The sequence below is a fragment of the Macrobrachium rosenbergii genome, chromosome 3, assembly GCF_040412425.1.
Source record: "Macrobrachium rosenbergii isolate ZJJX-2024 chromosome 3, ASM4041242v1, whole genome shotgun sequence".
Classification (NCBI taxonomy): Eukaryota; Metazoa; Arthropoda; class Malacostraca; order Decapoda; family Palaemonidae; genus Macrobrachium; species Macrobrachium rosenbergii.
Genome location: NC_089743.1, coordinates 62,505,487 through 62,532,758, shown reverse-complemented (window position 1 = coordinate 62,532,758; position 27,272 = coordinate 62,505,487). Strand labels below are relative to the sequence as shown.

The 27,272-nt window shown below is 41.9% G+C and overlaps 1 protein-coding gene across 1 annotated transcript in view; it reads right to left on the bottom strand.

Annotated features, from left to right (window-relative positions):
* Positions 1-1,165: 1,165 nt before the first annotated feature.
* The window catches only part of Mon1 (vacuolar fusion protein MON1 homolog), a 116,673-nt gene continuing 90,566 nt past the window's right edge, over positions 1,166-27,272 (bottom strand). The window contains exons 8-9 of the mRNA XM_067134253.1: positions 17,613-17,742; positions 1,166-1,415 (exon numbers count right to left, since the gene is read on the bottom strand). Of these exons, the coding sequence (XP_066990354.1) occupies positions 1,275-1,415; positions 17,613-17,742 (271 nt within the window). The 3' untranslated portion in view covers positions 1,166-1,274. The remainder of the gene's footprint in view (positions 1,416-17,612; positions 17,743-27,272) is intronic.

The window sequence follows — 27,272 nt, the reverse complement described above, 5'->3', positions numbered from 1 at the left end:
TCAAGGATACACTATCATATATACTATGAATATGAAAAATTGATATACTGTACTCGGCAAAAAATCATTTTAAAATTCATGGATACGCTACCTTTTACAGTATAAATAAAAAAATTTTAAACTAAACATAAATGAACAATTTATGAAATTCAAATTAAACATAACTAAGTAATACATAGCACTAAATGTGCATTACTCTGGACTGAGAGCAAAGATCTAGTATTATTAGTTATTCATCGTTTTATGCAATGAAAAATATGACTTCTTTTTCCTTGTTTTATGCAGTGAAAAATATGACATGACATCAAGATATCAATAATAAAAAATGGCTGAGATAGCAATGGTGATGAGATAGCTTGAGAGTGAAATGGAAATGCTGTAGATGAGACAAAAATAATAATAATAATAAAAAACTCTGGGTACTCACCAACTACTTCCTCTTTATGCCAAGGTGCTCTGGCCATGAGTGACAAGGACAATGGCGACAATACTGTACAAAGTCTATGCCAATGAAATGATGGCATAGGCGCTGTGGAGGAGTTTGAGCATGACCTGATGAAACATCAGAAGGGTCATCAGAATCTTCCTCAGAGATTTGATGAAGTGGAGCTGACCCAAGGGAAGGGGATGGCAACAGCTGTATGGCTTCAGAAGCTAAGGAGTCAGTCTATGAATTGTCAATAGTGGAAATTTTCTTCTTCTTGAAAAACATTGTAGTAATTGTTTTCTTTGCTTTTCAATTAACCACTACTCATTGGTAGCTACATCTACTTTATATGATTTTGGCTTGGAAAGCACAAGTAAAATATTCCGGTTTATATTTGTGTAGATTATCATCATATTACAAAGTACTTTACTGGGGCGTCTGAGTCTCACTGCTGGACTTTCTTTGGGTTCACCTGAAGGACTTGTTTTTCAATCAAAACTGAAAACACTACATAAACTTAAAGAAGTTAGATACCTACGTAAAAATACCAAAGGTAACGTATGAGAAGTATATACTGTACAAAGCACAAAGCAATGTAACTAATGCTAAAAGAATGCCCAAAGGAACTCTTGAAAAAAATTTACTATAAAATCCAAGGAACTCTTGAAAAAAGTAATAAAATCCAATAGGCAGACTAATTTTCTAATTATTTTCTAAATGGGAAACTAATAATATATATTTGATAAAACTATATTACATTTTATTACACAGAGATACCTATAAAACAGGTAAGTAAATAATTAAAAAGGCTGGAATTATAAAGAGATCAAAGCTTAAAAAGTAATATTTAAAATGTAGGAGAATTAAGTATAAATAACTTATTTTCCTCATTTTTTATCCAACGCAGAAGTTTGTTGACAAAAACAATTGCATTGTTCTTTGTCACCAAAGGTTCTAGGGCTGCATATAACTCAAACTCCTTAGTTACCTGCAATGAGAAATTTTAAAAATAATAATACTGTAACTCTGCACTAAATGGCATGATATTGTGATTAAACAAATTTCATAAGAGTTCAACTCCATCAACATACACTACTTATACTTACTGTACAGTATGCTATACTGCCCCATATAGTGTCACATTTGCCAAAAAGTCATCAATAGGTATGAGAAGTCTTACGTTTTTCTTGCAAATGAATATCCTTAAAATAGGGAGTACCTAACTCAACGAGACTAAGCAGATGCAATTAAAGGAGCTTGAAAGAAGGTTCTTCCGATAAAATGATAGTTTGTATTCATGAAAACAAAAATAATTTGAAACTTTGGTATTAAGCATTATAAAACTTTGCATTTACTAATTTTCTGGCTTATGTAAGCCACCAGTCTAAGGCAATTGTTTCCATAAAATAAGTGACTCCTGAGGGCACTATCTCCCTACGTCTAAGCTATGAATGCGTGCCTAATACCCAACACCCCTACAAATGGCCATGGGGGTTTACAGTATATGCCAAGTGTGTCTACAGCTCAGTGGTCTTACTAATCTATGTCTGTGTGAGTGTGTGTGTTTGTGTGTGTGTGGCAGCGGATGTGCTGGAGGTTTCTCTCTCATTTTTTACCAAAAAAGAAGGATTTTCCACCCTTAGTACCTATACCCCTCACAGAGGGCAATGTATTAATAGTGCTTTTACGTAATACAGTGCGCCCCCATTTTTTCACAAGGATAGGTTCCAGAACCCACTGCAAAAATGCAAAATCCATGGAAATGCAAAATCCCGTCTGAAAATGCTTATAAGTGCTTATAATTGCCAAATACCCTGTACCCCTTAAACTAAAGTGCTTATAACTGCTTACTTTAACAGTTCACTGCCAAATTTAATAGCTAAAACAAAAATATACCCTAAATTATCATACTAAAGTAATTTAATATCATTTCAAACAAAAATACACCCCAAACCACCCAAAGTTGTCTTAGATTACCCCCGTACAACTTTTACTCTTACATATATATACTCCTAAAATGCTTATAACAATGATTTACTAATTTTCAAACATTAACATTAATGTAAATACAGCAAAATATCTATAGAACATATAATACAAATTAAATCTTTAATACAAATTAAATAAATCTGCCTTACAGAAAGTTTGATCCCTTATCAAGTTACCCCTGTATAAGTAGCATAGCCATTTTCTCTCATAGTATTAAAATAATTTTCCTTTTACATTGGTAAAAACAATTACTGTCACTAGTGTATTAATATTTTTATTGTGCATATGTATTTCTCTCTCTCTCTCTCTCTCTCTCTCTCTCTCTCTCTCTCTCTCTCTCTGACATAAGAGACTGATTTTTTTATGCATGTCTATTTGTTTTGTGCAGTATAGTTTTATAGATAAACGTAATGTTACTTTGCCATTTATTTTTCATATTTTTGATGCTATAATTATACAACTTTCTGCATTTCAATAAAAGCAGACTGGAAAATAAAATAAAAATAATTAGAGAATCATCGTAAACTTGTTAAGCTCATTCCAGGGTGGGGAGTCCCAGAATGAGCTTAACAGGTTAAACCTGTTAAGCTCACTTTGGGGCTCCTCACCCTGGAGTGAGCTTAACAAGTTTACATATGATGATTCGCTAATTATTTTAGTTCTATTTTGCAGTCTGCTGTTATTGAAATGCAAAAAGTTGTATATCTATAGCATGAAAAATATGAAAAAATGAATGACAAAGTAACATCATATTTATCTATAAAACTATACTGTACAAAATAAATAAACATACATGCATAAAAAATCAATCTTTCTTGTCTCAGTGAGAGAGAGAGAGAGATTAGTGGACAAATGTTCTGTAAGACAGATTTATTTAATTTGTATTAAAAATTTTACAGGTATTTTGCTGTGTTTACATTAATATGACATTTTTTATAATAAAATAAAGTTTTATATTTACTTACCAAGTAATTAAAGTTTCCCTTGCACGGCAGCTTAAAAAATTCAGAAATTCATGGGTAATGCTTCAAAGTTTAGTGCAGGTGACTGGTTCCACCCACTAATGGGAATTTCAGAAACTACTACTAAACAAACTCATTCTCTTTCTGCCAGATGTCCTTCTGAGGGGAGGAGGGAGGGCTCTGATCATTTCATTACTTGGTAAGTATATATAAAACTTTATTTTGTTATAAAAATGTCATTTGATGAATTGAAATGGAAAAAGTTGCTAGTATTGAAAATAATACTTGTAGTTCCTTGTTAGTTAAGAGAGCCTGCAGTAGAAAAAACTGCCTCTGGTTCGTGCTCAACTTAACTGGTAGTGGCGTGGCATAAGGCCGTGGAGCACCTCTACTTAAGTGGGAACTTTGCAGTGAAGGAGATGTCCTGATGGCTAGCAAAATATTAGTAAAGCTTTGCAGCGAAGGATGTAATCCTGATGGCTAGCAAAGCATCCATAAGTGCCCTTGCCCTGGCCGCAGTACCAAAATAAACACAACCAGGGAATACTGTGACCTGCACTGAAATAAAGACCACGACCCATCCACTGATAGTGATGGGTGCTCCAGGTACATTGCACCCCACAGCTCTTACAAATCTCGGCACCCTACTACAAGGTGAATAGATAGTAGGAGAAACTCCTATGCTTCCTTCCACGATGCCATGCAGTTATTAACAACAATTGTGAGGTACTGCAAGAATCTGACACTGTTGAAACTTTCTTCGAAAAAGTAAGAAGCGACGATCAATTACACTTCTGGTAGGTTGGTTGTAGATGGATGTTGGGGGCATACAGTGTTTGAAAGCTGATGAGGTATATGCTGTTCTGACATCCTTAGCTTTCATAAAAGGGGGAAATTACTTTTCTACATCTGAGAGTGTCTCAGGAAAGGTTGATTGTAGAATGAACATCAGGGACATACAGTGCCTGAAGGTTAATGAGGAAGAGGTTGTTCCGACTTCATCAGCTTTACTACATGTAGGCCAAAGACTCCCCTGAATTTAAGAGTGGACTCAGAAAACAAGTCCAATCACGAAAAAGTACCATACATTCTTAGACGGAGGGTGAGAAATGTCCTTGCCAGCACACTACAGGTTATGAATGGAGCCCTATGCTTCCAATCTTGCTCAGGTAATACTCAAAAAAATCCCACAGAATAGAGAGCTTGTTACTCTTCCCCAAAACCAAAGATGTGGGGAGAGTTTGCACCAGACGATAGGGAGCTGGACCTAGGCGTTGGGTGTACCAAGCTGGCGCCAGGCTGTAGGTGGAGCCAGCTGAGCTGGCCACCAGATAACTAATCGGTCGGGTGCTGACGGCCGCTCTTAGGAGCTTGAGGAAGGACTGGCACCCAGCCATAGCTGGAGCCAGGCAAAATGGAATCCAGGCGAGGTCAAAAAAATATATTCGGTCTGATGGGTGCTCCTGGGAGCCGCGAGCACTGTCCCCTGCTGTCAAGATCATCTTCTCTTCTGTAAGTTCTTGAGAGACAGAACAGATCCAGGTCAAGGAAAAGCCCTCGTTCTCGGTTAAAATTCCCAGGGCAAATGAGCAAACTGTGTACCGAGTCAGATGTAGCTTGATACCCCCCTTCAGATCTCTCAATGGTATTTGTAGCACCTCTGAACAAAAAAACCCTCCCTCTTGATAACACCTGAACAGCCCAAGGTCAGCCCGCGTGAGCCTACCACCGTTGATGGTGTCTCTTGAAGGTAGTTAGAGGAGGACCAAAAGGTGGAAGGATTCTGGGAGAGTTCACCAAACAATTGCAGCAATCTGGGAACCATAAATTACCAAACAGAAAGGGGCTACGAAGAATGTCATAACATTCTGACTAATCTGAAGAAGCCTAGCCCTTCCTTGACCTTTTGAATGGTGGAAGCGTGTAGAAGTCTAGGTTGGAATCATCTTGCAGAACGATGATGTTACCCATGCTATAAGATTCCTTAGGTTGGCAGGCAGACAAAGTCAGCCTGTCCCATAGATAGCACACAACCCAACAGAATAGGGGGGAAAAAGGCCCCACAGATGCAAGAGTGAGTTCCTGACAGTTCAATTCTTTTGCCAGAAATTCCCGTTGGACTAGAAAAACTTCATTAATCATTTACTGCTATTGTAAGCCATAAGGACTGTGGCCTTGTATGAAGAATACCGCAGCCTAGGAAGAGTGACGACAAGAGGGACTGAAGCCTTATGCTAAAGGTTTTCAGTTCTCTGGCATGTGTGTGAAAGTTCTGATCTCCTAGGGACATGTCCCGGAAAATCCCCGGTTCCCAGAGCGGGCTCTCTTGACAAGAACAAGGAGTGAGAAACAGTGTAAGACTGGTCTCATGATCAGGGACTTCCTCCAAAAGACCAAAATCGGACAGATACCATCGTAGATCCCATTGAAAAATCAGGTCTTGAGGAAAAACCGCACAGCCTGGCTATGATTCCTTGTTCCTCCTGATCTTGTGGGACAGACTGAAGATCAAGACTAAAAAAAAAAAAAAAAAAAAAACAGGAAAGTTGGAGAAGACTTAAGGAAAGGCTTGTGCCGTAGATGTTGAAGCCTAAACTCCCGAAACGGCAGACTCTTTCTTGCAAGATGGGTCTGAGAAACTTCAGAGTCTGTATGTGGACATGAAAACGAAGTATTCTTACATATCCAAGAAAACTTCATACAAACACCCCGGAGAATGGACTACACAACTGTTCGGTTCGCTCTGCAATCGAGCAAACTTGTAGAACATCATGCAGCCTTGCAGACAACTAAGTGGGCTAGTTGTCAAGCCTGCTGATACTTGACAGTCCTGAACACATGGCCATCAGGGGCGGGATCAACTTCTATGCAATAACGCCTAGTGTGGGCATGGTGACATCTTGTATAGATTGAAAACATATGTGACTGTACTTGGCTAGGACAAATGTCCGACACACTTGTCGGACCTTGGAAGCGACTTCTGCCTCAGTCAAACACAATGCTCTAGGAGAAAAATTGTGAAAAGGAACTAGGCGTTCAGCAGTGGGAGCCTTGTATGCTAGAAGCACTGAGCGCTCTCAGACAGGTGTCAGGCGCTCGGGATTCGGTGCCAGAACGCTGGTGCCAAGAGCTCTCAAAGTGAACAGGCACTTGGGAAAGGGCGTTTCTATAGAGAGGGTATACATCACTTCCTTCTGCCAGGAGTTCATGAAAAGTCTTCCACAAAAGAATGCTCAGGAGTGAAGAAATTGTCATCCAAAGGGAAAACTGACTGATGCTTCTCCTAGCACCAAAGCTCCTTTCTTGCAATCACAATGAAGGAGTTGAAATCTCAAAAACTAACTAAACTGTCCTTATCCACACAGGACAGGATTAAGAGGCCAGCAGAAGCAAAGTCTCTTGGCAACACTATATCTTTTTAGCACCTGCTCCTGATGTCAGTCAAGAAAGACCTTTCCTTCAAAACTTGACAAGAACTCAGCAGGGAGGCTAATTCATCAGAGGGAGTGAAGGAAAAAAAGCACTTGTTTGCTCCCTTAAGATCACAAGCTAGTTTCCCAACTCCCTGTCAAAGTTTCCCAACTCCCTGTCGAAGTGATAGCTTTCTTCAACAAGTTCATAAATTTGTACATAAAAGACTGTCTGCAAAGGACAGTTTTTAGACCCAAATCAATGTCAAACAAGGGATCAATTTGGGTCGACTGTAAATCTTGGAATTGCAGAAAAGAGACCAAACCACCTAAGAGCAGCTGAATAATACTCAAGGAGGGGAGTCCGAAACTGAAGAGAGGACAACCGATGAACAGAGACTAGCGTCGGCCACTTGAAGACCGTAGCTAAGTGTTCCATGGAAATTGCACTCAAAAAAGAACAACAGTATGTTCTTAGAAGAAAAAAAGGGGCGCAGAGTTAAAGAGAGACTGACGTCAGCCACCAGTAGGCTGGCGCCAAACACATGAGAGCTGGTGCTGGGAGCTCTATATGAAAACAAGCTCCGGCACTATACGGCACTGCTTGGCGCTAATGAGTGCAAGTGGCTGCCACTGGGTGCTATAGGAAGCCTGGGTATTATTAGGCACTTGGGTGCTAAGGAATCAACAAAAAAGAACACTCAGACACTGATGTTCTGCTTGGCACCATCACTGGTGTTCCACTTTTACAGGAGAAGGAAAAGTAGCGAATATCATCTGAAAAGTGCCTCTTCAACGGCTGAGTTTTGCTGTAAAAAAGCCATCAGCACTTTTGTCTACATTGGAGTACCACTAGAAAAAAAGAACATAATAACGCCTTTCCAATGGCTGTCCGCCGACACTGTGGATAGCAGGCTCGACTGAGTGGCGACTACCCGGGGGAAAACCCCTTCAGGCCCCCATGCCAGGAACTGGGCAGCCACCTCCTCCATTACACATCTAGTAAAACGCCTTTCCAGTGGCTGTCTGTTGATACCTGGGACCGGCAACAGGCTGGACTGAGGGGTGTCGACCTCCCTTCAGCTTCCTGTATTATCTAAAAATATCTGTCCGGTGGCAAACACAATATTAACGTTATATGCTACTCGAAAAAGGAAAGTTAACTTCGACTGTACTGCCCAAAGTACGAAGCCCCATCATACAAGCAAGTAGCAAATCCCATCAAACATGTCGGCCCAGTAGCGAAACATATTACGTTAATACACTATTCGAGAAAGGAAAGTTAACCTTTACCAACAATAGCTGAAGTACCTAGATATCATTGTACAGACATACCCCAAACATTACTTGAACCTGAAGATACGTATTTATCATCGGAAAAGGTGGTAGCAAGCACAATATTATGTTAATATGCTACTCGGGAAAGGAAAGTTAACCTTTATTGACAAAAGCTGAAGTACCTAGATTATCATAGTACGGACATATCCCAAACATTATTGGAACCTGATGATACATGTTTATCATCAGAAAAGGTGGTATTGAACACAATATTAAGTTAATACCTACTCGGGAAAGGAAAGTTAACCTTTACCGACAATAGCTGAAGTACCTAGATTATCATAGAACAGATATATCCAAAACATTATTGGAACCTGAAGATACGTATTTATCATTGGAAATATTGGTTCAGTAGCGAACTTAAGATTATGCTCTCTTATGCTATTCGAAACTCTCTTATGCTATTCGGAAAGGGAAATTAACCTTAACCGACCCTCATTAAAGTACATAGAGTATCATCATACAGACATGTCTCAAATATTAACAAACATTAATTGAGACATGCAAAAAAGTATCACAACCATAAATATTGGTTCAGTCGTGAATGCAATGTTGATGCTTATTACATTAATGGGAAAGCAAATGCAATACTATACACTGAATCAGTAAACTACGCTACCAGGAGTTAAACAATCTAATTGCGAATTCTCTACCGAATGAAATGTGATACCTAGGATCCAGTCTTATCAACATAACAATAAAATACTATCCTGTAAGCTGTAAGCTTGAAGATACCCAAAATCAGCGATAATATTCACCGAAATCCAATCTCCGACCGGCAAATTTAAGAACACAGCTGCCATTAACACTCGGTGTTACCCTACTGCCGGCAGGAAACAGAATGAGCTCATTTGCTAGTAGTTCCTGAGATTCCCGTCAATGAGCGGAACCAATTACCTGCACTAAACTTTGAAGCGTTACCCACGAATTTTTTTATTTTTTTAAGCTGCTGCGCAAGGGAAACTACAGCATTTTAATTACTTGGTAAGTTGCATATACTGTACTGTATATAAAAATTAAATATTTAAAAATTAATAATTTTTTATCATAAAAATTTATTTAGTCATGAAAATAAAATGAAAATACAATAATTAGTGGATATTGCTCTATGACAAAATTTGTGAATTGTGAAAGTTCTCTCGTACAACTGAAAGGTATGTTCCACAAAAATCTGCAAAAAAGTGAAGCACATAAAAGTGGGGGTCCACTGTACCCGACATGTAAACTGGATAATGTTGTGTAATTGCAGATATATCAATCTGCATTCTCCTCCAATCAGTGCCTTCAAAATCTTTCAAGTTACAGCTACTCAAGGCCTATTGGCTCTGGGATATGGGTAAAAAAGTCCTGTGTATGGGTTAGTGCCTGGCCCTCCCTTGACCACAAAAATGTCGTCCGACCAACCTCAACCATCAAGCCAGAGACCCTGGCACCTAACGATACCAGTGCCTCACACACAAATCCTGTGCAAGAGAACAATTGTCTTTACTTTATACAGTATCAATCAAACAGTTCCGTTGTCAAGTCTTGCAGAATCGGTTGGTACAGCCTTCTCCAATGAGGAAATTAACATTGCATATTCAGAATGCAAAGACCTGATACCAGAATTCATTCTTCAGGAGCAATCGGCAAAAAACTTATCCTCCCCCAAGAAAATAGCATGTATCACTTCACCTGCTCAGTGAAAATCTGCTCCAATGACCCCTTCACTAAGCCCCCAAAGGGACCTGCTGATCTAAGCCTCCCATCAGTGTACAACACAGCAGAAAATGCCTGCCAAGAATCAAAGTTTCTCTCAGAAAAAATTAATGAAACAAATAACAATCTTTCACGGATCTGGGATGTGATCAGGAGACTACAGGAATCATTCGACAGTTGCAAAACAGGAAACAAATAATCTTTCACTGATATGGGATGCGATAAAAGGGGTTCAGAAATCATTCGACAGTCTTACAGCAAGCCACCACTCCTTTGAAAGAGGCATCTATTATTTCCTTGCCTCCCAACAACATGAGAGAAGAGGGGGGTGCGACGTGAGGTCGAGGTGACCATACCCTCCCAAGTGGAAAACGTCCTCTATCCCACGGATGAAGCAACCGCATCACCTGTAGACCTATCAGAGGGGACCAATAGTAGAGAGAGTCAAGTTTCTCATGGGCTATGGCCCTCTTATCTCCCACCATCTCCCACACAAAATTAAACATAAAGTTGCTCACAGAGTTACCTGCCTATTTCAACACCTCGATGTTCTTAAAGGCAAAAATTTCAGTCCCAATATAAGAGTCTCAAGATATACCTTAATCTGGGACCAATGACCCCCTGGGGAACTTACTGGCACCCCAAGTAGGGGTTTAGCTGCAGGCTCACCTTCTACAGAAAGTGCCAGCCAATCTCCCAAAGCAAGTGACTGCCCACCCCCACTGGCCAATCCCCCACCCACCCAAATGATCAACTCATTCATTTCCCACCTTCGTGAGTTGCCATGGATACATTAGATATAATCTCTTGGAAAAAATATTTTTGGCCTCAAGCAGAACATTCCTCTCCTAAAAGCATTCTGCAAAACCTTTAAAGGCATCATTGCATTAAAAGAAATGCTGCTATGGCCACATGACCTTGTCATCTGTGATTCAGTACATGAAGACTTCAGAGCTTTCTTGACCTCTTCAATGAAAGTTACAGATCACATCGTAGCGGGTCGCCCGAAAGGGGCCTTTCTATCCTGTGGCACAAATAGTTAGGCAGTATGGTAAATGTGATGACCTATAGGAGTGATAGATTGCTAGGGCTTCAAGTGACAGTAGTGGACTCTAAGATCCTAATAATCAATGTTTATATGGCCTGGGAAAATAACAAATAATTTTGAATGATACTACATGATCCTAGGTGAGTTACACAGCATTATTCATGATTCTACTGCTGATCATATTTTATAATTGGGGACCTTAATCCTCATCCCACAAAACAATTTTATAATGAACTTACTCACTTCTGTCAAAATCACCCTCTCCAAATTAGTGATGTAATGCTCCTCCCTCCTTCCTCCTATACCTATGTACAAAATAGAATGGACACAATTACAACCTCCTGGCTGGACCACTCCATCACGTCTCCACAACTTCGTGGTTCTACTGTGACCTGCAACATTCACTACAATCTTGCAACAGGCTATGATCACATCTCCTACAGGTGTCATTCAGTACCTCATCCCTCCCTACCATGAACCCCCTAACTGATCACCCACCTGCCATTAACTGAGATTTTAAACCAGCAGAAAACCAGATACTGTACTTACTTTAGGGAAACCATGGAAATCAGGTTGTGGTCAACAGATCAACCGGCAGACACCTTACTTTGCACTAACACAAAATATAGAAATGACTATCACAGGAGAGATCTGAAAGAATTCTTTTCAAATATAATTTCTGCTATGCTTGCTCCGGCAGGGCTACCTTCAAATTTTGTCAAGGTAACTCTCATAATATACCTGGCTGGAACGACTTGGCTAAAGATCTGTATACACACTCACAAGAAATATCTTTACTGTGGAGGCAAAATGGTAGTCAGAGGGAGGGACACTGCATTGCTAATGAGACAGGTGAGAGCACAGTTCAAACTTGCTCTTAAGCACTGCAGAACAAATGAAAAGCAACTAAGGGCTGATGCAATGTATAGAAAATTAGAATCTGGCAATTACACGCGTCTTTGGAAAGACATTCAATCCCTAAATCCCAAAACTAAAAAGCAATCACAGACATTAGGAGAAACCATTGGTGACGAGGCTATCACAAGAGTGGGGCAATCACTTCAGCACTATCCTGAATTGCATAAATGATCAAGAATCCCAAAAAATGTAGATAACCTCCTTACTGATAACATTTAATTTCATTTCAGCAATCATATTATGCCAGGTAACATCAGCGATGCCATAAACAACCTCCCTAATAATGAATTGCCTGGCTGCAATGGTCTTCCAGCAGAGACTTTCAAATTCTGCCATCTGACAATTTACATTTTGCTAGCTGCTCTATTCAATGCATGCATAATATCACAGTTTTTAAAAGTAAACTGTACTTTTCCTAACTATACTAACCTGAGGTCCTTTACATTAGGAATTACTTTCAGCGTAGGGTGGAAATGGCCATTAAACTTTTGAACAAGGTGGTTAAGCAGTTAACAACTGTCCGGGAGGCAGGAGTACTGTCTGCCCGGATGTAAACATTCTAATTTGCCTTTTGGCCCAGGTATCAGATTGAGGGGTGGCATGAGGTGGGCATGAGGTGGGCATGAAATGTGATGTAAAGGACCTCGGGTTTGTATAGTTAGGAAAAATACAATTTACTTTTAAAAATTGTGATTTGCCCCAACACAATATACAAACTGTCAGTCCTTTACATTAGGAAGACTTACTGGTTGGAGGGAGGAATCTGAGTGAGTCTCTATGAACTGACTGGAGTTCACCACACTTTGTCTTCCCTTCCTGGTCAATAAAACAAGGAAGGGAAAACTGACAACATGATCAGATTGTAAGAAATGCGGGGATCAATTGTCAGACTTCTGGGTCCCTTTACATGAAAGAGGAATCGTCAGTTCATGCAAAGTAGGCTAGGAAGAACTTGGAGTCGGTGACATTAAGGCAATCACAAGCATTGGGTTTGTCTTACTGTCATGGTCTCCTTCCCCACCTTGCAAGGGGAAGGAGTGGGGTTGCTTCTATAAACCTGAATGGAAAATAGAATGGGGGCTCTTGTTGAGTGCTACCTACATCGACTGCCAGATCCAAAATGTAACGCCACGTCCGCTCCCTGCCCATGGGAAGAGAGCCGAGATGGTGAGAAGGAAGAGAGGCCAGTCACTCCACATTCATTCTCCAAATCACAACCATACATCTTAGGTGAGATGCAACGTATCCTGTTAGAGGAGCTGGTTAAGCTACACAACTTGTTGAGCAGCCACCACAGGACCCAAGGAAAAAAGTGTCCAAGGACTTGTGAGCAACATCCCAGAGGTAGAAGGAGGTGAAGGTGGTCTGTTGGGACCACACACCTGCCTTCAACACCTGAAGAACCAACATGTTCTTCTGGAATGCAAGGGACGGACCAATGCTGCGGACTTTGTGAGCTCTTGGACAAAGCGTACCAGTGTCATCTTCTCCAGCAGCAAAATACGCTCTCCTTATCGTCTCACGAAGCCAGAAAGAGATCATGTTCTTGGACACTTCTTTCTTGGTCAAGCCAGTACTAACGAAGAGTCGTCGACACTCAGGCTGGAGACGTCGAGTCCTCTTCAGATAGCGCTGCAGCACTCTAACAGGACACAGTAGCATTTCGTCTGATTCATTACCTACAAAGTCCTCTAGGGAGGGGGTCATGAAAGACTCGAACAGTGCATCAGGGACTGAAGGATTCTGAGTCATTCTCCAAATCACAACCATACATCTTAGGTGAGATGCAACGTATCCTGTTAGAGGAGCCAGTTAAGCTACACAACTTGTTGAGCAGCCACCACAGGACCCAAGGAAAAAAAGTGTCCAAGGACTTGTGAGCAACATCCCAGAGGTAGAAGGAGGTGAAGGTGGTCTGTTGGGACCACACCTGCCTTCAACACCTGAAGAACCAACATGTTCTTCTGGAATGCAAGGGACGGACCAATGCTGCGGACTTTGTGAGCTCTTGGACAAAGCGCACCAGTGTCATCTTCTCCAGCAGCAAAATACGCTCTCCTTATCGTCTCACGAAGCCAGAAAGAGATCATGTTCTTGGACACTTCTTTCTTGGTCAAGCCAGTACTAACGAAGAGTCGTCGACACTCAGGCTGGAGACGTCGAGTCCTCTTCAGATAGCGCTGCAGCACTCTAACAGGACACAGTAGCATTTCGTCTGATTCATTACCTACAAAGTCCTCTAGGGAGGGGGTCATGAAAGACTCGAACAGTGCATCAGGGACTGAAGGATTCTGAGTCTTCGCCATGAAATCAGGGACGAAATCGAGCGTAACTGATCCCCATCTCCTCGAGTGTTTAACATCGAAGGAAAGTCCATGCAGTTCACCAACTCTCTTCGCCGATGCCAGGGCCAGCAACAAGACGGTCTTGAGGGTCAGATCCCTGTCTGACGACTCTCGTAAAGGCTCGTACGGTGCATGAGTCAGGCTCCTTAGAACGAGAGTCACATCCCACAAAGGGGGCCTGAGGTCCCTGGGTGGGCAAGACCTTTCGAAGCTTCTCATCAGTAGGGAAATCTTGAAAGAGGAAGAGATGTCTACTCCTTTCAGCTGCAAGACTAGGACGAGTCTACACTAAGCCTACGAACTTGGGAATGTGAGTGCCCCGAGAGGTATAAGCGCTCTACCATCAGCGCCTGCATCAGGAAGGCCCTCTCGCACTGCTCCTCCTGGAACGACACCCAAGATGAACTCGAGCGTGTTGCCCAGGTCCTCGTTCATAATGGACACCCTAATAAAGAAATAGGAGAATCTGTTCGCAGGAATGTCGAGAACTGGTACCAGCAGGAGCCGTGCCCCGACGTCCCTGAGCATATACAGTAGATCCCTTTTACAGAGGATTCTTCCATAAGAAGTACAAAGATGATGAGCACGTCCTCCGGAAACCAAAGACAACATCAACACCACCAACCCCAAGAAGAAGGTCAACTTAGTAATTTATTACAAGAACCGGAAAACAAGCAGTTTGATATTGAAGGACAATCAAGCCACCCCTCAGCAGGACCCTATCAAGAAAACCAACATAGTTTACCGTTATCTATGCCCCGTTCGAGGATACCTCAGCAGTTACGTTGGAATGACAATGATGCATTTTTCAAAAGTGTCCTGCCATGCCCAAGAGGGTGCAACTTCAATCATGCAAAAACTGCCTACAACCAGAGAATTAAACGACAAGACATTATCCCAAACATTGACATTATAGATCAAGCATCACATTATCCCAAACATTGACATTATAGATCAAGCATCAGACCATCGCCGACTGCGCCTCTTGAAAGCCTTGCATACAGGAAAAGAAAGACCATCATTGAACATCATGCAAGAGACCTTTCTTCTTCCTACAGCTACCAGGAGACCCACAATGGGCGCCCCACACAACGCGACCATCGACCGGGATTCATCATATAACGGAACTGCCTACCAAAATTCCCCTGCTCCTTCCCCACGATGCAGTGCTCGCATGCAAAACAGACCATCGACGCACGAAATGCAGCTTAGAGCGAGAAGGAATGCCCGCAGGCCTCCAATGATAATTCAGCACCGAATCTGACCCTGCCCACCACTCATGTAAGAGCTGATCTAACCCGTTATTCATTTAGTTCGTCTTCACCAACGTCCTAACGACGACCACGGAGATGGTTGAAACATGTAGACTACACTTTCTGAGATATATCAATACTTAAAATAATTAATCTAAGGGAGATAATACATCATCAGCGATAGCAATGCAGAAGGACACACTTAGAGGAAATCAAGGAAAGAAGTGAGAAACTAAAAACATACAACAGAAAAAGAAAGAACCTCTTTATTATTATTATTATTATTATTATTATTATTATTATTATTATTATTATTATTAAGGGAATAGACCCTCTTTTGAACAGGTCTTATTAAAAAGGATGGCTGTATTATGCTAATTTATCTTATACAGTATCTTTTCTATTTTCCTTATAGTTCACTTTTCAGGGCAATATTCATATTGGAAAAAAGGATAGTGTGTGGAATGTGGGAAGTCTTTTACTGAAATATTCAATCAGAAATCCGTGGAATCCTTCGTCATCTGGATTCAGGTTCTACTTCAGGTACCGTCGACATGTTTCGACCATCTCGTTGATCATCCTCTGGACGTAGTTGAAAAAGATCTGGAGAAACAAGGCACTTGGGTCAGTATTTATAGGGGGGTCTTGATCAGTGCTGAATTATGATTGGCTGCCCGGGGCAGGTCATCTCAGGCTGAGCCTTCTCTCCCATGTTGATGTTTGGGGCTTGTCTTGCGTGCGAGTGGCATTGTAGTGCTGGGGATGAATGGGAGAATTTCAATCCTCAGATGCCGAATTTTGACTCGCTCATTCGCTATGAGGGTTGCTCGGTGCAGGTCTCCTGGCAGCCGTAGGGAGGAGAAAGGTTTCCTGCATAATGTTGAGGGTTGGTTTCTCCTTCCCAATGTGCAATGTTTCCAAGAGGCGCAGGCGGCGGTGATCCGTAGTTCGGTCAATTATTTCCATATTCGTGATTATATCTTTTCTTGCAATTCTCTGGTTATGGGCGGTCCTGGCATGTTAAAGATGGCTCCTTCTTGGGCGTGGCAGGAAATCCTCTTGAAGAAACGTATGGTGGTCACACCAGTGTAAGAACCAAGGCATCCTCGGACAGGGCACGAGTACCAGTACACCACGTTGGTTTTCTTCAAGGGGTCCTGCTGGGGGCTGGATTGTTACACATCACCAGGCTGCTCGTCTTTTTGCTCTTGTAATAAATGACCAGACGAATATTCTTATTGGGGTCAACAGGGACGATATTATTCTCGACCCCTTGAAGAAAACCAACGTGGTATACTGGTACTCATGTCCCGTTCAAGGATGCCTCAGTTCTTACATCAGTATGACCACCATGTGTTTCTCCAAGAGGATTTCCTGCCATGCCAAAGAGGGAGCCATCTTCAACCATGCCAGGACCACCCATACCCAGAGAATTACTAGAAGATATAATCATGAATATGGAAATAATTGACTGAACTACAGACCACCACCGCCTGCGCCTCTTGGAACCATTGCACATTGGGAAGGAGAAACCAACCCTCAACATTATGCAGGAAACCTTTCTCCTCCCCATGGCTGCCAGGAGACCTGCACCGAGCGACCCTCAGAGCGAACGAGCGAATCAAAATTCGGCATCTGAGGATCGAAATTCTCCCATTCATCCCTAGCACTACAATGCTGCTCGCAAGCAAGACAAGCCCCAAACATCAACATGGGAGAGAAGGCTCAGCCTGAGATGACCTGCCCTGGGCAGCCAATCATAATTCAGCACCGATCAAGACCCCCCTATAAATACTGACCCAAGTGCCTTGTTTCTCCAGATCTTTTTCAACCACGTCCAGAGGATGACCAACGAGATGGTTGAAACATGTCGACGGTACCTGAAGTAGTACCTGAATCCAGACAACGAAGGATTCCACGGATTTCTGATTGGATATTTCAATAAAAGACTTCCCACATCCCACACACTATCCTGTTTCCAATATGAATATCGGCCAGTTGCTGACCAACATCGCTGAGCTCGAAAAGCAAATTATAAGGAAAATAAAAAAGATACTGTATAAGATAAATTAGCATAATACAGCCATCCTTTTTAATAAGACATATTATCATTATTATAATCTCAAATAAATGGCAGAATTTATACTCTAATATATACAAATACACACATAAACAGTATATATACAATTATTTTTTAACTGAATAATACCAGAGTTTTTCTTACCCATCCAACAAGAGTTTCTGTGTCCATGACCATATAGACCATTTTTAGAGGACGGGCTGCAGAATGCACACGGTGATGAAGAAGCTGATAAAGTCCATATAGTCTCTTTTGCTCTTGCTCAGTATGGTACCTTTGAATAAAAGTAAAAATACTTTGACATTCATAGACAAAAAAAGCAAATGTGTCACTTATATACCTAACTCTTAATATACCTCCATGAAGGAGACATCAAAATATTTACCTTGTTTCTTAATTCAATTCTTTTGTGAAAGATAGGACAACAGTTGTCATATCTCAATACTTAGTAAACTCACAAATTAACATCAAAGATTATTATTATCAAGTAGTTTAATCAGATTACTGAGCCAAAATTCTTAACTTTCACAGGGGTGAGTTATACTTGTATCAAACAGCCAGCTATTGTGTATACTTTATTTGACAGCATTCTAAAGAAAATGACATTTTTGTAATAAATAAGGTTTCATATAAACTTACCAAGTAATTACATAGCTATAGTTTCTACTTTAAACAGCAGCTAAGAATTAAAAATTCGTGGTAGCACTCTTTTGTTTTGGTGCAGGTAAGTGCCCCGCCCACTTTCAGGGAAGAATAGGTACAACGTAGTTGAAGAGCTCAGCTCTATGTCCATGTGCAGGGAAGAGAGACGGGCTCTGTTCATGTAACTTCTTGCTAAGTATATATAAAATCTTATTTTATTATAAAAATGTCATTTTTATATACGAAACTTACTAAGTAATTACATAGCTGAATCCCACATTGACAGGAGATGGGAAGAATGGACATGTGCTACTCAAAAAACATTACAGTATAAAGGAATGCATTTGAAATAGAAAAGAGAAGCTAGCATTGTGGTAATGCTTGTTGTAACCTTACCTGGGGAGAGAGCAAGAGCAGGAAGATACTGCCTCTTGGTTGTTGCTCATCTTGACCCATAGGAACATGACCGGTAGTATCAGGATTGCCCCTACTTCAGTGGGAGCTTTGTGGTCAGGGAGTGCTTCTATGACTTGACAAAGCTTAAACCATACAATTGCCCTTGCCCTGGGCGAAAAGTAGACATCACCTAACACACCACCATAAAACTATATTACCTGTACACCATTTAAAAAACATATATTACCCATCCAATAAAAACGAAGATCGGAGGGTTCTCCAAGTACTAAGTACCCCTGGCTTCCCAAAAGCTCAGCAACCTTAATCAAGGCTAGGAGATAGAGAAATAAGAGGATCACTCCTATCCCTCATTCCCTAGTGCCACGCCAGCCGTGAAGAAAGGACCCAGTGTACTGTAGTCCTCGAACACAGTTTCAATGTCACGTAGATAATAGTTGGCGAAGACTGAGCGACACTTCCAATAAGTCAATTGGATTATGGTAGCTAGAGAGAGATTGCATTTAAAAGCCAACGAAGTGGCCATTGCCCGTACCTCACGTGCTTTTACCTTTAGCAACAGTAAATTATTCTCCTGAATTCCCAAGTGAGGCTCTACAATAATGTCTCTCATGAAGAAAGACATAGTATTCTTGGAGAGAGGATGTAAAGGGTTCTTGACAGAACACCAGAGGTTACAAGAATCCCCTCTGATATTCTTGGTTCTCTCCATGGAAAATCTTAATGCTCTCACTGGGCATAAAACTCTCTCCTGTTCCGAAGGTCCTACCAGTTCTGCAAGACTCTGGCTGGAAAAAGAACAAAGCCAAGGGTTAGACGGGTTCTCGCTTTTGGCTAAGAGCCCTAAAATATATGAGCAAATAGCTGTCTCTTGCAAATTAAGAAAAGTGTCTTTCTAGACAGATCCCTGAAGGAGGACGTCTCATAGGTTCAAAAGGAGGGCCTGACAACCAATTTAGGACTAAGTCTAGGTTTCAAGACACTGGCTGCTGAGACTTCTGTTTCCTGGTGTCAAAAGACTTGACAATCTATGCTTGAACAATGAGTTCAGCATGGATCTGTAACCCTTTATCATAGATGTCGAAAGGCCTCTCAAAGATCTTAGGTAAAGTAAAAAATTCGGCTATTTGGACTACACAGGTGGAAGAAGAAGAGATGTTACGTTCTTTACACCATCTCCTAAAAACTGCCCACTTAGCCTGGTAAAGCCTTGAAGAAGAGTCATGTCTACATTTTGCGATAGCATTCGCAACTTCTCTGATCTTTCCTCTGTGGGAGGAGCTGTGGAAAATCCGACAGAAGTTCCAGAAACACTCCTTTTAAGGCCAAAAAGGAGCTACTAGGATCATCGATACGTGATGAGAAGTCTCTTACTAGACTGAATGGAGGGAAGGCATACATTTCCAGGTAAGACCACTCCTCAGCACTGTATCCCTTGCCCAAGCCTGAGGGTCTGGCACTGGAGAGCAATACATTGGGAGGCAATAGTTCCTGGATGTTGCAAACAAGTCTATCCACAGTGTTCCCAACTGTTTCCACAGGTCGGTGCACACCTGTGGATTCAGCTACCATTCCGTGGGTAGAACCTGTTTGCAACAGCTCAATTTGACCACTAATACGTTAACTTGCTATGAACATGGCAGGTGAGAATCTCTGTATTGTTGTTGTGTGCCCAAAGAAGGAGATCCCTGGCTAACTCGCACAGTGACAGAGAGAGTGCCTCCTTGGTTTCGAATATAAACCAGAGCCGTCGTGTTGTCGGAATGAACCACAATCACTGAGTCTTGAGTTACTGTGGCAAAATGTTGAAGCGCCAGGTGAATCACCTTCAACTCCAGCAGATTTATGTGTAGTTTCCTCTCTTGAAGGGACCACTTCCCTGACACTTCCAATCGTCCTAGTGTTGTTCCCCAACGTAGGTCCGATGCGTCGGAGAACAATGAGAGGTTCGGGTTCGGATGAGATAGGGACTTCCCTGAGTGGGGCCTTCCTTCTATGAGCCACCACTGAAGATGATCTTTTATTTCCTGTGTGATGGGGAATATGAAGGAATCTGGAACAATCTTCCTGTTCCAACTGGCCTTCAGAAAGAACTGCAAAGGCCTCGCATGCAGTATCCCCAAAGGAACTAACATCTCTATGGAGGAGGGAGTCCCTAGCAGGCTCATCAAGTTGTTGGCTGAGCAGGTCTGAAAACTCAGTGTTGTGGTGTAGGATAGATAGGGAAATTAGATAGAAGAGAGAGAGAGAGAGAGAGAGAGAGAGAGAGAGAGAGAGAGAGAGAGAGAGAGAGAGAGAGAGAGAGAGAGAGAGAGAGAGAGAGAGAGAGAAACACAGTGATAACGCCCAAAAGCTGTTGTTATATCGTGTTATCAATTCGCTGATCGAGGCTGGGTGTTTACATGAACCATATGCAGTATATCGTGTTGAAGCCATAAAAACAGTCGTAAAAGTGAGAAATAATGGCCTCACGATTAAGCTAACCAATTCATGAGTCAGCACAGCCTAAATGCTTACAGCAGCTGGTTCTATAGCTCCGCCTTCTCAGGGAGGTGTTTTCGTGGAAGTTCCAGGAATTTGGGGGTTGGCCCAAGTGATGTACTTCTTCAACCTCCAATCAATTATGTTTGGGAGGGGTCTTTCACACACCCTCCTAAGATCACCTCCAATCAAGTCCTCTAAGGAGAGATTTGAATCACACCCACTACAGTCCTTCCAATCATCAACTTGAAGGGGAGGCCTTGCTGATTAATCCTTCCAATAAGGCTAGAAGGAGGTGGAGATTGCAGATAAGTTTTATAGGGGTTCAACGAGTTAGAGACCGACGAGGAGAGGAGAGTTCAGAACTGTGTCCTTCAAGGGAGAGTACGTCTCCCCTCGCTTCAGTGTTCCCCATATAGACTGAGTCAAGAGTGATTCGTTTTCTATCATTGTAACTTGTTAATTTTTGTACTGATCCTTATAATACTATATACTAATTAAAGTGAAGAAATTACCGATCTCGTCTCTATACGCCTTTCTGAGAGATATCAATACTTAAAATAACTAACTACAGAAGATAGCACATCATCTGTAAAGCGATCTGAAGGACACGTCGAAAAGAAACCAAGGTAAGAAGAGAAAGCCTAAAAACCCATACAAACATACAACAAAGAACATAAAAGGGAGAGATAATCCCAACATCAGAAAATGACAGACTTTTTGGGTGCATGGTAGTATTCTCTTCTCTGAAGCAAAAGCCCAAAAAGCCCGAGAATGTATCTTCATCCCCAAATAGACTATGGTCTGAGAAGGGACTAGCTGGGACTTTTCCTGGTTGATTAAAATTGCCAATTCCTGGGCCAACTGTAGGGTTTTGAGAAGGTCCTCCGTGTACTTCTGGGATGATGATCGTAGGAGCCAGTCATCCAGATATAGACAAACTTTCACATCCATTAGATGCAGCCATTGAGATAGAAGAGCAAGATCCCTGGTGAAGACTTGAGGGGTTGTTGACAACCCCAAGTATAAAGCCCGAAACTGGAAAACTTTGTCCTGAGAGACAAATCTCAGGAATTTCCTGGAAGCCCGGTGTACTGGGATATGAAAGTGAGCGTCTCTTATGTCTATCAAGACCATCCAATCTTCTTGGGAAATTACAGTGAGAATTGAGCTGTTCGTCTGCATCCTGAACTTCGTGGTTTGGACGAAGACGTTCAGAGCATTTACATCCAGAACTGGCTTCCAACCCCCACCTGGAGGTTTTGGGGACTAAAAGAGGCAGTTGTAAAACCCCTCCAATGACAAGTCTTCTACCTCCTCTATAGCTCTCTTGTGGAGAAGAGCTATGACTTCCTTTGAGAGGGCCGAAAACCTCTCGGAGCCTATCGAGTACACCATTAAGGCGATGGACACAGGCGACAACGGTGGACTCTCCTTGAAGAGGATCGTATATCCTTCCTTGAGAACCTGTAGTACCCATGGTTCTACCGATCTGGCCTCCCACTGTCTCCAGAAGTGTAGGAGTCTGGCACCCACAGGTAGACAGAGGGCTGAAGTCTCACTTGTTAGAGACTAGTCTAGATGAGGACTTCTTGCTGATAGGGTGAACTGATCTGGGATTCATGTGTGGGTGCCAGGAAGCTCTTCCTCTGTTAGCCCAAAAGGGCCATGGCTGCAGAGGAGGGAAAGGCCAATGATTAAATGAAACTGCAGGTGTCCAATTAGACTCCATAGTTCACTTGGACGACTGGGCAAGCAAGTCGTGAGTAGCCTTTTTTGCAATTCCATAAAGCCCTTTGTTGGCCGAGTTGGTTGAGCTTCAGACCGTCATTCGATGGGCCGGAGTTCGATTCCCGCCGCCGGCTGATGAAGAGTTAGAGGAATTTATTTCTGGTGATAGAAATTCATTTCTCGCTATAATGTGGTTCGGATTCCACAATAAGCTGTAGGTCCCGTTGCTAAGTAACCAATTGGTTCTTAGCCACGTAAAATAAGTGTAATCCTTCGGGCCAGCCCTAGGAGAGCTGTTAATCAGCTCAGTGGTCTGGTAAAACTAAGCTATACTTACTTTGCAATTCCATAGCTACCCGCTCTAATGTTGTTCAAGGAAAAAAGGCTATACTGTCCACAGGAGCGAAAAGAAGAGCAGATCTCTGAACGGTGTCACTCCTTTAGTGGTGAAAGAACACCACGTCTCTTTTCTTCAGCATACATGACGAAAAAAGAGCAGCTAACTCCTGTGCCCCATCTCGAATCACCTTGTCCGCACATGACAGGACTCAGAGCCAGTCTGCTGCAAAGTTCTCTTGGAGGGAAGAATAATCCTCAGTTTTCTTGGCTAACGCACCCACCGTCCAGTCAAGAAAACTGAAGATCTCAAATACTTTAAAAATATCCTTAACTAGGAGGTCAAGCTCAGAAGACGAAAAAAAATTTTTGCTGCATCAAAGGCCGAATGACTAGAAGGGTCAGTCAGACTGGAGAAGTCCCCTTGAGAGGAGGCAAAAACTCCTAAGAAAGGAGCTTCCCCGGTTGTATAGAATACACACTTTCTTTTGGAAAGCCAAGGAGGAAGAGAACAAAATACAATTTTCCCAACTCCCTCTTCTCAGACAGCCAAGAGTTGATCCCCGACAATGCTTTCTTGGAAGAGATAGAGACGATAGAGAGGGCCATCTTCGGGAGCCTAGTGGTACTCAAGGATTGACGTAACAAGAACGCTGATCCTGGGGAAGAAGGGGCCGCGGCGGGAAAATATGTCGGGAAGCAGAACAAAAAATAGTTCAATAATGAGGTGTAAGCTGATGAAGGCTGTTCTGTTTCAGGATCCTCCTCTGCTGAAGATACAGCGGAAAGTGCCAAATCTTGCTGCGATTCTTCTGGTTTCAAAGACAAAAGTTTCTTCAACAGTTGCCAGATGTTGTCCAAACATCAGTGAATGGGAAGCAAAGAAGAGTCTTGGAGTGCTGATGTACTTGCAGGCTTCACATGATCAGTGACAGGTGAAGAGGATAAGGCCTTGGGATCTGTGACACAGAAGGCGCCAAAACAGGTTGACCTGCAGCAATAGGGACGTCTGAATCTGAAGCCTCAAACTCGTATTCCAATGCTGGAGAGCTGGGAGCCCACAGGATGTCTGGAGCTACAGCGCGAACTGAACCTGCAGCAGGCTTATGAGCCACTGGGAGCTCAGACCCAATGGGAGAGGGAGATCCCAAAGCGCTCTTATGAGCCAATTGGTGCTTGGGAGCCAATGGGTGCTTACGAGCCAATGGGTGCTTACGAGCCAATGGGAGCTTGGTGTCCAAAGGGAGCTCTCTGTTGTCCCAATGGCTGCAAGAGGGCTCTTGATCCTTAAGGCGCTTGCGAGGTACCGCTGGATGTACGTCTGCAACATGCCTCTTCAAAGGCCTAGAAAACTCTTGAAAACGTCGACTATGTCCTTTGGCTTCAGAATCCGAACCACTGGAAGATAAGGTGTGATCCAATTGGACACCTTTCCAGCATTTGGTTGCTGAAACCTGGAAAATAGCAACAGGTTCTGCTGAGGAAGCAACTACTCGTGGGCAAACCCCACTGACCTCCCTTGGACTTACGGTTTGCCTCCTCCCAGGTGCAGGGGAGTCTGACAGGGACTGAGTTTAAGAGATCCGTAAGACGCCTTTCCAGTGGCTGTCTGTCGATACCTGGGACCGAGAACAGGCTCGACTCAGGAAGCAACTACTTGTGGGCAAACCCCACTGACCTCCCTTGGACTTATGGTTTGCCTCCTCCCAGGTGCAGGAGAGTTTGGCAGGGACCTCCATCTAGGAGCATTGGTGGGACGAGTAGCCACCCCCTTCACAACACTAACACTAGCACTTGCACTATGGTCCTCATTTGCTTTGTCCAAAAGAACTCTTACAGAAGCTCCTATCTAAACGACAGTACTTACTAAAGCGTCGAATTTCTTATCCATCCGAGCTTCGAGACTGGCGATGGCACTAGGTTCAGAGGGAAGAGAGCCAGGTAACGGAGTTGTAGGGAGAGCGAGAGAAGTAGGAATCAGGGAATGAGAAGTCAAAGGTGTCGAAGAAGCCGGTTTACGGGTAGAGGACACAGAAGCTCTAGCCTCGGCTCTAGAAGCCGCTTTCCTAAGCCTAGCTTTTGCTAATTTATCCAAATGATTGGTCAACACTTTCCATTTACTTAATGTCCTAATCCTTACATTCCTCGCAAGCCAAGTTGGGGGAACATACTTGTCCATGGCAGCAAAAACAAATACAATGTTCATCATATTTGAATGAAGTCAACCTAGTATTACAGCCTTTGCTGCAATATCGGTTACTGGTCACACTCGCGTCTGACATAATAATCCAAATTAGTCCAAAAATTGAAAAAAGCTAAGGTAAGCTTAACTAAGGTATGATAATATAGCTCGGAGGCTACCAAATGAAAGAATACTTCACCAAATCCTTCGATAGACAACCGAACCATCCAGTGAAAATACTCCTGAATTAACATAACAAAGCTGCTGAACAACCGATGTTTGGTCATCAAGCGGCAGAAACGAACTGAGCTCTTCAGCTATGTTGTACCTATTCTTCCCTGAAAGTGGGCGGGGTACTTGCCTGCATCAAAACAAAAGAGCGCTACCATGAATTTTCAATTCTTAAGCTGCCGTTTAAAGTAGAAACTATAGCTATGTAATTACTTGGTAAGTTTCTTAAATAAAATTAACAATTCTACTTATGTTCACAGGAGGAAGATCCCAATCAGTATGAGCGTCAAGACACTCAAAGTTGGAGTGATACTAACTTTGTTATTTTTTCAGAGCACACATCTCAATAGTAGTAGTAATAACATTAATTTTCCCTTCCATTAGTTCACATCCAATGGCTCCCCATGGATCCTAGCTTGTAAGCTGGTATCTTTTATACATGCCTTTATTTTCCTAATTAGCTCACCTTCTCTGAATTTTCCTGCTTATATTGCCATCATCCAATGAGAAATAATCCTTAACCCTATCTTAAAAGACTTTAAATTTAAATCCTGCAGGCTGGTTATCCCTGAAAACCCAGAAGCATACTGTACAGGGAAATACCTGATATTAAAATATACAAAGAGCTTATGATACCCAGGAGAAAAAAGCCTGCAAAGGACAAAACTTTACTCTAATTTCTTGAAAAAAAATTATCCATTCTGCAGTGACTGGAAAGTACAACTTACATTGAATTGATTATTATAAGATGCTAAGGAAAAATTGTCCCTTGGTGGGAAGTATCACTGAAGTACACCTAGGATCAGAGCTTTTGCTAATGTTTTGCGACTTGTTTTTTTTTGTATTAGTCCTACATGATGTGTTACGATGCTGCCGTTGGTTTCATCATCTTCCCTTGTGACATTATAATGATGGTTAGAAAACCCAAAACCTTTGTTTTTTATGAATTTTGTAAATAAATTTTTGCCACATATCTGCAGAGTGACAATCTCTTGACAGAGGAGTTAAAGATGTCAGATATTCTATAAAAAATCTATTCATATTTTCCTAATATCATCATAAAGCTAAGACTGAGACTGAAAAAATGCAGCACGTTACAATACTAGCTACTAAAACAAAAGCTGCTACACATACTACAATAAAAAACTAATGACAAAAATGTCTGACTGAGCCATACAAGAGATTGCTAGGTCCTATGATGGCCCACCATGAGTAAGATATTAAAACAGTTCATAGCAGACTCTGTCATAAAAAAATTTTGATTTGTTTGTTAAAAACACATCTAGCACTATTCGTATGGGTTTTCTACACGAACATTCACTGGTTTTATAAACATTCCTCACTATTATTTCCTTGTACTCCCTTTACTTATACTGTACAGTCCGACCTCCACCAGGCCATAGCTGGACCAGAGAAAATCAAGGAATATAGAATACACCCCTAAAAAATGAAGCCCCAATGTAAACATTTTCTAGCCTAGTCGCCGACTTAACATACTAATTGGCTAAGTTCTAATACTAAGTTTTATCACTTTATTATTCATATTTTCACTTTATCATTTTATAACTCATATATTTTATACCTTTGGACTCTTTCTTCATACTGTATAATTTTCTTTAAAATGGTGTACTTTATATAACACATTTAGCCTACATTCCCGAGTTAGCCTAACCGTAAGTCAACTACTAAACTTTTCTCAGAATCTGCAGAATATAATCGGTGACTTCCATCTCCTAAATTGACTATCTTCAAAATTATTGCTATTAGTTTCTTCATCATTTATTTTG